The sequence below is a fragment of the Gavialis gangeticus genome, unplaced genomic scaffold, assembly GCF_001723915.1.
Source record: "Gavialis gangeticus isolate Ggan-Ray unplaced genomic scaffold, GavGan_comp1, whole genome shotgun sequence".
Classification (NCBI taxonomy): domain Eukaryota; kingdom Metazoa; phylum Chordata; order Crocodylia; family Gavialidae; genus Gavialis; species Gavialis gangeticus.
Genome location: NW_017729008.1, coordinates 18,126,278 through 18,137,774, shown reverse-complemented (window position 1 = coordinate 18,137,774; position 11,497 = coordinate 18,126,278). Strand labels below are relative to the sequence as shown.

Below are 11,497 nucleotides of genomic sequence, written 5' to 3'. Positions count from 1 at the left end.
CAAGGGCAGCAGCCAGGGCTCGGGCACTGCTGCTGCGGAGGGTGGGAAGCGGGGAGTTGTGGACCTGGGTCCCTGGCCCAATAGCCCTGGCAGCTAAGGGCCCTCTCTGGCAGGGCTGTGGGGGCAGGGGGCTGTGGGTGGGGAGTGAGGGACAACGACATGGGCAGGTGTCGCAGAGCTCTCAGGTGCCCTGCGACTGAGAGCAGAAACAGCTCAGGAGAGACCCCTTGTGGTGGGAAGGCGGAAGCTCCGCTGCCAGTCACCAGGACTGCACAGGTGCTGGTTGCCGTAGCAACCAGGGAAACCTAGAGACAGGAAGGGGCGGAGCTTAGCTCTTCTTAACCCCAGGCAGAAGGCCAGGAGGGCAGTTTTCCCTCCGGCGGCTGAGGGAGGAGGAACTCAGCCAGCACAAAGGGGAGAACTCTGACGGTGGGAACATTCCCTGGTTCCTGCTGGAGGTTGATGCGTTCTCTCTCTTTCTGGTAGGGATGGATTCTTATTTTGACCAGGATGGTCTAGCTTTTATGTTGTAGCCCAGGGGCTTTGTGTTCTTGTGTTTATTGTTTTACCGGAGGACCGGGTGAGGCTATTAGGGGTTGGAGGAGGCCTCATAGGGACTCCACAGTAGCGTGGAGAGGTGCCAGAGAGGGTGCAGTATTGTTTGGGGTACGTGGGCCCCAGCCCCAGAGTTAGGAGGCAGGGAGGAGCCCTGGAGTTAGTGGGCAGTGAGAAGCCCCAGAGCCAAGGGGGGGCAGTGAGGAGCCCCGACTGAAGGGGGTAGCGAGGAGCCCCGGAGCTGGCACTGGCGAGAAGTCCTGGAACAGGCAGTGTGGGACAAGCTAGAAGGGGCGCGGGCTGTGAGACGAGCTAGAGGGTGCCGGCAAGGGTGCAGGCTGAGGGACAAGCCAGAGAGCGGCCGCGTGGCACAGAGAGAGGAAGACAGACCTGAACAACACCAGATACATCTGCGAAGCTTGGGCTGCGGTGTAAGGGGAGGAAAGGAGCCGCAGATAGTGCCTCAGGCACTGAGACAGAAAATAGGCAGCCTCCCACTTGATTAAGATCTTCCAATCAAGCAGATAACAACAAGGCATGGCAGGCGAGAAGGCGGGTGGTTGGCCCTTGGTCGGTGTTGCGGGACCACTAATAGACGGCCCCAAAGAGGCACAACTGTCACAGCAGGGCATATCAGGGCTGCTCTGTGCCACAAAGCAGTGTTGTGGGGAGGACAGCTGTAGTTGGACTCGTGTCCTGGTGAGCAAAGGGGGCAGGGGGAGCTCTGATTTTCCATGATAAGAAACCCAAAATCAAACACCAAAATTTGTAACTATTTAGAATTTATTTTATTACAGTGATTGATGCACTGTTGGCTTCCAAATTGCTTTAAAATTGTAAATATATTAATAAAACATTGTGTTCAACTGATACCAATACATACATACATACATACATACATACAGTAGTGTTTCATTTTAATCACAGAAAAACACGGATTTGGGGTTTTTTAAATCAGAAAATGTGTATATGCGGGGGGTTAATCAAAAAATTTGCAGTTTTTAAACAGAGAAAACCAGGTTCCCTGATTATTAGGGATTAAAAGCTGGAGTACTGCGTCCAGTTCTGTGCGCCCCATTTCAGGAGGGATGTGGACAACATTGAAAGGGTCCAGAGGAGGGCCACCCGCATGATCCAGGGACTACAGGGCAGACCCTACATTGAAAGACTGTGGAACCTAAACCTGTTCAGCCTTCACAAGAGAAGGCTGAGGGGGGACCTTGTGACTGTCTATAAACTCACTAGGGGGGACCAGAAGGGTTTGGGGGAGACACTGTTTCCCCTAGCGCCCCCTGGCATGACAAGGAATAATGGACACAAATTACTAGAGAGTAGGTTTAGGTTAGACATCCGCAAGAACTACTTCACAGTTAGGGTGGCTAGGAGCTGGAACCAACTTCCTAGGGAAGTGGTGCTGGCTCCTACCCTGGAGATCTTTAAGAAGAGGCTTGATGACTACCTGGCTGACTCATTTGAGTCCAGTCTTTTCTCCTGCCCAGGCAGGGAGTCGGACTTCAAGATCTACAAGGTCCCTTCTGACCCTACTTCTATGATTCTATGAGTATTTGACTTTTCCCCAAATTAAAGATAAAATGAATCACAAGGAAAATTAATGTATTGCTAAAACTCAGGGGGAAAAAATCAAGTAAACACTGTGAGGAGGACTCAGATCTTTGATTCCCAGTCCTGTAATTATCAGCTCTCTACTGGGATTATTTATCCACTGGCAAAAGACCTCACTGAATTCAGAAGACTGTTACTGAATTAAAGTAGAGTTTGAATTGGGTTTAGAATATGTGGGCACCTAACATTCACTATAATTTGAGTTCAAAATAACATTACAGAAATAGGACATAACCAAATAATCTAAACTTGGTCATTCATTATTACTCTTTCCATTCAAACTGCAGTAAAAATTTTTTTTTGCTACATTAAGAATATATAAACAGTTCAGCTACAGAGGATTTTTCTTTAAAATTCCCTTAATTATTCTGTATATTTAGTATACGTACTTAATATAGCATACACACTTACTGAAAGCACATATTCTTTAAGTTTCTGGTGTGGAAGTTCCATGCCTTGCCACATAACTCTTCAGTCATCTAAATATACAGAAATATGAAATTAATACATACATTTAAAAATTAAAATCAGACCAAAATATATAACCTAACAATTCTATTCTCCATGTTGATCACTGAAAATTAAAATATGTTTTAAAGAAATGGATGTTCAGTTTTCCAATTATGAAATTTTATATGAATCTCTCTCCATCTCCTTATCCAGTCATTACATTGCAGATAAAAAAATATTCACTGAAAAAAGAGAGAACTATATTATATCTGAACTAAACTATTTAACTTAGATAAAATCCCTCCTAAAGCTGAAATATTTTTTCTGATAGTACCTTTCCAGCAATTAAATAGATCTATTATATTTTGAATTCTCTTGTAGTTCATAGGCAAGTTGATTAAATTCTAATGCATATGACTAACATATATATTTTTTATATAATCCTGTTTATACTTTAAATACTTTATTTACTTAAATGCAAGGCAAGGTGTTCCACCCTCCCTCCCCCAATCAGCATGGGGAAAAAAGCCCTTTGTCTTACATTTGCATACAAGGAAACCACATTAAACTACATAGATGCATTGTCTATCCTTGAACTGCTGCTAAAAGCAGCATATGATCAGTAATGGAAACCAGCTATGATGTAGATTAAATGCAGCCAACACTGAGCATAAGTATAAAATGTATGGTCCATATTAGACAAACTTGATGATGGGAACCTACCACAAGGATAGGTTAGTGCAGCCAATCTAAATAAGATATACGGTAGTGCCCATTGAGCATAGTCCACTTCAGCAGTTACTCTATAGAATCTAACTATTGGAGGTTTGTCTTGAATTTGTCCCCTTCCCCATTACAGCAGGGAAAAAGAATCTGGGTGGTCTTTGTCCCCCAGCCTCCAAATTCTTTCCCCTACAGACCCTTTCCCTCTGCCCTGTCAGACTCTGTTCTCCCTGAGCACATGGAAGTGGGGAACAAATTAGAAAAAAATGACCTTGAAATAAACACAGCTGCAAAATTTGCATACAGTACCTATAGATTTAGTTCACCCAGAATTGATGCATTTTACCTTTTTAGAAACTGCTGCAAGTTTTATCAAAGGTTCTCCATAAACATGATTTTATCTATCACTTTGGCACCTACCTATCATAGAATCATAGAAAATTATGGTTGAAAGGGACATCAGGAGGTCATCTAGTCCAACCTCCTGCTCAAAGTAGGACCTTCCCCAATTAGATCAATCCAACCAAGGTTTTGTCTAGCCAGGTCTTAAAAACCTCTAAAGATGGAGATTCCACAACCACTCGGGTTAACCTTCTCCAGTACTTTACTACCCTCCTAGAGAGAGAGTTTTTCCTAATATAGAACCTAAACTTCCCTTGCTGCAACTTGAGACCACTTCTCCTTCTTCTGCCATCTGCCACCACTGAGAACAGTTTCGCTCCATTCTTTTTGGAACTACCCTTCAGGTAGCTGAAGACTGCTATTAAATACCACCTCAATCTTCCCTTCTCCACACTAAATAAGCCCAGTTCCCTCAGCTTCTCTGCAAAAGTCATGTGCCTCAGCCCCCTAACCATTTTTGTCACCCTCCACTGGACTCTCTCCAATTTATCCACATCCCTTCTGTAGCAGGGGGCCCAAAGCTGAACACAGTATTCCAGATGTGGCCTCACCAGTGCTGAACAGAAGAGAAGAATCACTTCCTCAATCTGCTGGCAACACTCCTACTCAGGTAGCCCAATGTGCTGTTAGCCTTCTTTCCAAGAAGAGCACACCATTGGCTCATATTCAGCTTATTGTCCACTGTGACCCCCAGCTCCTTTTCTGCAGAGCTGCTGTTTAGGCAGTCAATCCACACCCTGTACCAGTAAACAGGATTGTTCTGTCCTAAGTGCAGAACTTTGCACTTGTCCTTATTGAACCTCATGACATTTCTTTTGGTCCAATCCTCCACTTTGTCTAGGTCTCTTTGAATCCTAAGCCCTACCCCTCCAGCATATCTACTACTCCCCTCAGCTTGGTATCAGCTACAAAATTGCTAAGGATGTGCTCCATCCCATCATCCAGGTCACTGATGAAAATGTTGAACAAAATCAGCCCCTGGGACACTCCACTTGATACTGGCTGCCAACTAGACATCAAGCCATTGATTACTACCCTTTGAGCCTGTCAATCCAGCCAGTTTTTATCCACTTTATAGTCCATGCATCCAAGTCATATTTCCTTAGCTTGCTTGCAAGAGTATTGTGGGAGACCATATCAAAAGCCTTGCTAAAGTCAAGGTATATCATGTCCACTGTTCTCCCCATATCCACAGAGCTAGTCATCTCATCATAGAAGGCAAACAGGTTGGTCAGGCATGACTTGCCCTTGGTGAATCAATGCTGACTGTTCCTAATCACCTTCTCCTCCAAGTGTTTAGAAATAGATTCCTTGAGGACATACTCCCATGATTTTTCCATGGACTGAGGTGAGGCTGGCTGATGTGTAGTTCCCTAGATCCTCCTTCTTCCCTTTCTTAAACATGGGCACTATAGATTTGGCCTTTTCCGATCATCCAGTATCTCCTGATCTCCAGAAGTTTTCAAAGATAAAGGCCAGTGGTTCTGCAATCACATCTGCCAACTCCCTCAGCACCCTTGGGTGCATGGTGTGCAGCCCCATGGACTTGTACACATCCAGCTTTTCTAAATAGTCACTAACCTGTTCTCACTACTGAGGGCTGCTCACTTCCTCCCCAAACTGTTCAGCCAGTGCAGTAGTCTGGGAACTAAACTTGTCTGTGAAGACTAAGGTAAAAAGGGTATTGAGTACTTCAGCCTTTTCCATATCAAAATCTTTCTCTTGCTGCTGACATGCTTGTAGAAACTCTTCTTGTTACCCTTCACAGCTCTTGTTGCAACTCTGTCCTGATTTCATCCCTGCATGCTGAAGAAATACTTATTCTCCCTAGTCATTCATCCGAGTTTCCATTTCTTGTAAGCTTCCTTTTTATGTTTTAGCTCACTGAAGAGTTGCTTCCTAAGCCAAGCTTGTTGCCTGACATACTTGCTGGTTTTCCTGTGCATCGTAACGGTTTGTTCCTGTGCCCTCAGTAAGGTTTCTTTAAAGTACAGTCAGCTCTCCTGAACTCCTTTCCCCCTCACTCCAGCCCCCCAGGGGATCCTGCATCAGTTCCCTGAGCATATCAAAGTCCACTTTTCTGAATTTCAGGGTCCTTACTCTGCTGCTCTCCTTCCTTCCTTCCCTAAGGATCCTAAACTCAATCATCTCGTGGTTGCTGCTGCCTAACTTACCATCCACGTTTAGGATTGGTGTTCCCCACCAATTCTTCCCTGTTCGTGAGCAGCAGGTCAAGAAAAGTATGGCCCCTAATTGGCCTCTCCCATACTTGCACCAGGAAGTTGTCCCCAACACTCTCCAAAAGCTTCCTGGATTGCCTGCACACTGCTGTATTGTCCTCCCAGAACATGTCAGGGTGATTGAAGTCCCCATAAGAATCAGAGCTTGTAATCAGGAAACTTCTGCTAGATGTTTGAAGAAAGCCTCATCCTCCTGGTCTGGTGGTTTATAGCAGGCAACAACATCACTCTTGTTGCTTTCCCCTCTGACCCTAACCCGGAGACTTTCAACAGGTCTACCTTCAGATTCATACTGGAGCTCTGAACAATCATACAGCTCTTTTACACAAAGTGCAGCTCCTCCTCTTCTCCCCTGCTTGTCCTTCCTAAACAGTTTATACCCATCCATGACAGTGCTTCAGTCATGCGAGCTCCCACCGAGTCTCTGTTATTCCAATCACATCATAGTTCCATGACTGTGCGAGGACTTCCAGTTCTTCCTGTTTGTTTCCTCGCCTCTGTGCATTCGTGTACAGACACCTAAAGTAACTAGCCAATTGCCCTACTTTCTCAGGAAGAACAAAAAGGCCTCCCCATTGCACCCTCCTGCTTCTGCTTCCTCCAGGTCCCCTGCTTCCCCACTAACCACAGGGCTTTGGCCACTTATATATAGCACAAACCTTTTTTTTTTCTTTACTTTATCAAGGCTATATCCATTCCAAATTCAATTGGGAAAAGCCCAATAGTCAAGTTCCAGAATTTGACTGAGCAGAATTCAGTCACCAAGTCTGTGTAGCACAACCACAAGACAATCATCCTCCCTCCAAGACCCATTAGTCTGGGGCTTTGGATACTCCCCAAAGCCAGGGAGGCATCCTATGTGCAAGCCCCTGGCCCAGAGGTCTTGGAGTTCAGATGTTCTCTATTTCGCTTGATCATGACCAGTCTAAAACAGACAGATGTACACACCTATTAAACTAGTTTAAACCTGCCTGCAATGGTTCAGAAGTGTACCTGGAAAATCAAGTACTCTTTTGAACCAGTTCACTGTAAACTAAGTCAATGTTACATAGACACACCAAGCAGGCCGAGACACACGTCTGGCAGGTCTTGCAGGCATCCCACCCTGCATCGCTCCCTACCCCCCAACTGCTGTAACCGGCTTCTCTGCACCTCATCTGCAAATAAAATTTTGGGGCATCCCAGGACTCATGACAAGAACATCCAGTTCCAGTCATGAGTGGGGGCTAATTAGCACATGGATCCTTTCTGGCTGGTATCTGGAGTACACACAAACTGAGCAGTGCTGAACTGTGGGTTCACCATGGATTGAAATGCTGTTGATTCTGGTGGGGCCCAGTCCAATGAACTATGTGGTATATACCAAACAAGCCTTTTGACTTTAAACTAATATCATCTATACTTACTTGGCAGGAAAGAGACTGAGGTGGTTTTTGGCCCAGGTGGTTTTGCTTACCTGGCAGGGGAGATACCCTTTTTCTTGGCTTTGAATGACTTGGTATAGTTAGAGGGTGAAGGCCTGTCCCTTGCACTTTGAGCAGGCTGACACCTGAGAGAGGCTAAAATTACTCCAAATGCAAGGATCTCAGCTACACAATTTATAGTGATAGGGGATTGCTCTCAGGCTTTCCTTCTAGCTTACCCCTTCAGCCTTTTTGCTAGGGGCAAGTGAGACTAGGAGGCATCTGAATTCCAAGGCCTCTGGGCTTGGGGTTTGCACAAAGGACACCTGCCATGCATTTGGGAGTTTCTGAAGCCCCAGGCTGAAGAGTCTGGGAAGTAGAATACATGCCGGTGGTACAGCCACACAGACTTGAACAATTGTGTTCTGCCCAGTCAATAGAATTTGGAACTGATTTGGCCTTACACTGTGTGTGTATATTATATTCTTTCACATAAACTTCAAAAGGATAAAAAGTAAAGTTTATACTATACATAAGTGAAGTGTGTTGGTGATGGGACATGATGGAAAAGTGTAGGTGTACATATATATATTTGCATTAAAGGAAAAAAGGTTGTACTATATGTAAGTAGGTACAAAAGTGCTTCTTGAAAGCATGTTTATAGCATAGCTGTGCTAAAACATTGCAGCCACTTCAAAAACAAGGCAACATGCATCAATTCTGGATGAACTAAGTGTATGGGTACTATAAGCAAATTGCTATGGGCATGTTTATTGTTTTCAGATTTGCTCCTCACATCTATAGGCTCAGGGAAAGAAGGGTCTAACAATAAGAAGAGAGGGAAGGGTCTGCTAAGGGAAAAAGTTAAGGGGAATCAGAAGGCAAAGAGGTTACCTGACCCCCCTCCCTGATTTATTTTCCCTCCTTTAGTATTGGGAGGGAAACAAAATCACACATAGAATTAGATAATTAGATTCTATACATGGAAAATTATAATAAATTTATAAATTTACCATATATAGAATCTAATTACTGGGGGGGGGGGTCATCTTATGATCAGGTTCATCTTCTATTTCAGTAAATACAGTACATACAACATTAAATAACCCTCCTTTGTTTCCTTTCTCAATTATCTTTACACTTTTATTAAGTGGAATCAAGAGTACAATGAAGAGCCATGAAGCTTAAACTGGGCTCAGATTCCATTTTGTGAAGAAATGACAATTATTGGTAATCATTTTCACATGTGGAGAAAATGTTGTTCTTTAAACATGAACATTTTGAAAGCACATAAAACTAGTGCATAAAAACAAATTCAAGGGATTATATTATATTCTTTCACATAAACAAAAATAGGAGAATCATAAAATAACCTTGAAGACAGAATTTTCCCTTTTTTTACTGAAAAAAAATGTTTGCAATGTATATTTATTATTACCAGCTGTTTATCATTTAGTCCAAAAATGATGTGCAGATAAGTTTCCGAAATCCTCTTTAATTCTAGCTTTAAGGATGGATCAATGCACATATCCCTGGGGAGGGAAGAACATTAACCAAGTAAATCACATTAGCAAAACTAAATGTATGGATTCTTATAACATTATATTCATCTCCTAAACAGCTTTCTCTTCTGCTATGTTAATCAACCACAGTTTTTAAATGATGCTGGATTATATGAGAAACAAATATAGGATCATAGGAATGTAGGGATGGAAAGGGTCATCTAGTCCAACCCCCTGCTCAAGGCAGGATCATTCCTCATGAAGTGTCTGTCTAACCCACTTTTGAAAGTTTCCAAGGATAGAGTCCATGATTCCAATGTTAATTAGCAACAGTTATTATTGAGCTAGGTAGGGACAGAATTGAATCCATTTCTAAAATTATATAAACTGCTAGAAAATATTCAAGATATAAGCATTTTCTTTTTCACTCTTAAGAAATAAGTATTAAAAGCTTTATCTTATGTGGGATTTTCAAAACATTATGTAATGTTTTCTGCCGTTGTATAAATAGCCTGTTGGCATGTACAGGGAGTGAAATTATTTTTTAAAAGAAGACCAGAACTAAATTAAAAAAAACAAAACCAAAAAAAAATGCTGAACACTGTTGCCTAATGTTTACAGGAGAAACACAGAAATAAACAAACAAAAACAAAAGAACCCTCAAAAAAGTACTTGCCAGAATGACAAAAACCAAGAAAAAGTGGGGAGGGTGTTCAACTTTTTAGGACAATTTTACATATGATACAAATTAATTAAAACAGATACAATTCTCACAGCACAAACTATAGCAATTACCTACCAGGGCAATTACTAGTCTGCAAAGTCCCACTGCACCAGGAAGAAGTTCAAGATGTGGCCTGGTATATAGACAGAGTGCGTAAATCTGTGTCATCTATTGAAATAGTGTAGCTGTTCTCAAAGTATGCCTAGCCCACTCCTGCAGTGTCCCTGGGCTACTGTAGAGGGAGGCAGGGACATGACCCCATTATCTCTATACCTTGAGCTATGATTTTGCCCTTCTAGGACTGCAGGTCCCTGACCCTATTTCTGCCTTTCTTCAGGCACTGGGAACCTGGCCCTGGTCTCTGCCTCTCCAGGCTATGGGTCCCTGACCCTATCTCTGTCCTTTTTGCTGGGCCCCCAGCCCTAGGCACTGCCCGCCTCTGGGTAACTTTGCAAGTGATGCCTGCTCCCCACAGCTTCCAGCCTAACGTGCTGCTCTGGCACCCTGGGACCTCCAAACCTCCTCTTGTTAGTCCCTACCCAGTCCTCCAGGAAACCACAACAAAATGATAAGCCCACAGGCCATAACACAAACTTTAAGCATGCTGGCTACTGAATCAAAACATTCTTCCTTGTGGGGCTTGGTTCCTTGAAAGCCTTCAGCCCTTTACCCACAGTCACCCTTGCAGTAGGGTTCCAGTTCACTCCATGTATAGCTTTTCCCCAGTTTGGAGCTACTTCCCTGGCTCTGTTTAAGGCCAACAACCACCTACCCCACTTCCATCCCTGGGTTAATATGTCTCCCAACCTGGCCCCTTCCAGTCAGGTGACTTCCCCAAGGTTGCCTGCCAGCTCTCCCTAACCGAGCTTGTTGGCTTAACTCCATGGCAGCTTCCTGTTGCTACCTTGGTTCCTCATTACCCCTAGCTAGGAATCACGTCAGTCCCAGCTGTCAGTCCTTTCCACAGCTCCTTAATTGACTACTTTCTCTCCACCAGGTGACAGCTCCCCCCCCGGGCTCAATTTATTCTGATTACAAGCTCTTTTGTCTTAGTGATTTGTTTATCTAGACAGCCACAATTTCGGCAGGCATGCATTCTTTGTGTAACAGGAGTCTTTCCCTCCCTGTTGCACCTTTTTTTTTTACTGACAATCTGCAAGCTTTTTATTGACACATTTTTACTGATATACATCATAGATAGTGTAAATGTAGCTCTTCTGCCAGGCCACAGATAGAAGGGCTGGGTTCAAATTTAGGAATTTCTAAACACCAACCATTGCAAAGAAGTAACAAAGTTTGGTTTTCAGTAAAAGGTCTTCAGTAAAAAAATAAAATTCATGGGTTGGCAACCCTGCTTGATTGCAGCAATGGTTTCACACTGTGCAGCTACCACCCCAGGGTTCTCCTACTTGTTCCCACACCCTGATGCCTCCAACTGCACCCCATATCATATGTCCCTCTCCAGCCTGCTCACCCCAACCTTACCCCTGCCAGTCCGACTCCCTGTCCTAACATGGACCCCCAAAGAAGCCTACCTGTAACACAGCAGTATTACAGGCGGCTTATGGGACCCAGCAGCACCAGCAGCGTATGGCTACAGGGGAGGGGTCTACAAAGCCTTTAGGAAAACTTCATGCAAGGTGCAGCACTCCCATTTAGACACCAGATGGTGTTGCTATGCTCTATCTATCAGCTTGCCTCCATCTTCTTTTTGACCATGGAAATTAAATCAAGCTCTAGGTGCTTAGTGTTTTTATGGATGGTTCATTTTTTTTATTATTTTTTTGGGGGGGATTTTATGGACAGGAGTCTGTTTTTTTTTAATGGAGCAGGAGCCAAAAAGCCTGATTTTTTTTTTTTTTTTTTTTTTTTTAT

At 43.7% G+C, this 11,497-nt stretch overlaps 1 protein-coding gene across 1 annotated transcript in view; it reads right to left on the bottom strand.

Moving 5' to 3' along the window:
* Positions 1-11,497, bottom strand: part of FBXL13 (F-box and leucine rich repeat protein 13) — a 228,470-nt gene that overhangs the window by 191,035 nt on the left and 25,938 nt on the right. The window contains exons 3-4 of the mRNA XM_019509463.1: positions 8,835-8,928; positions 2,590-2,657 (exon numbers count right to left, since the gene is read on the bottom strand). Of these exons, the coding sequence (XP_019365008.1) occupies positions 2,590-2,657; positions 8,835-8,928 (162 nt within the window). The remainder of the gene's footprint in view (positions 1-2,589; positions 2,658-8,834; positions 8,929-11,497) is intronic.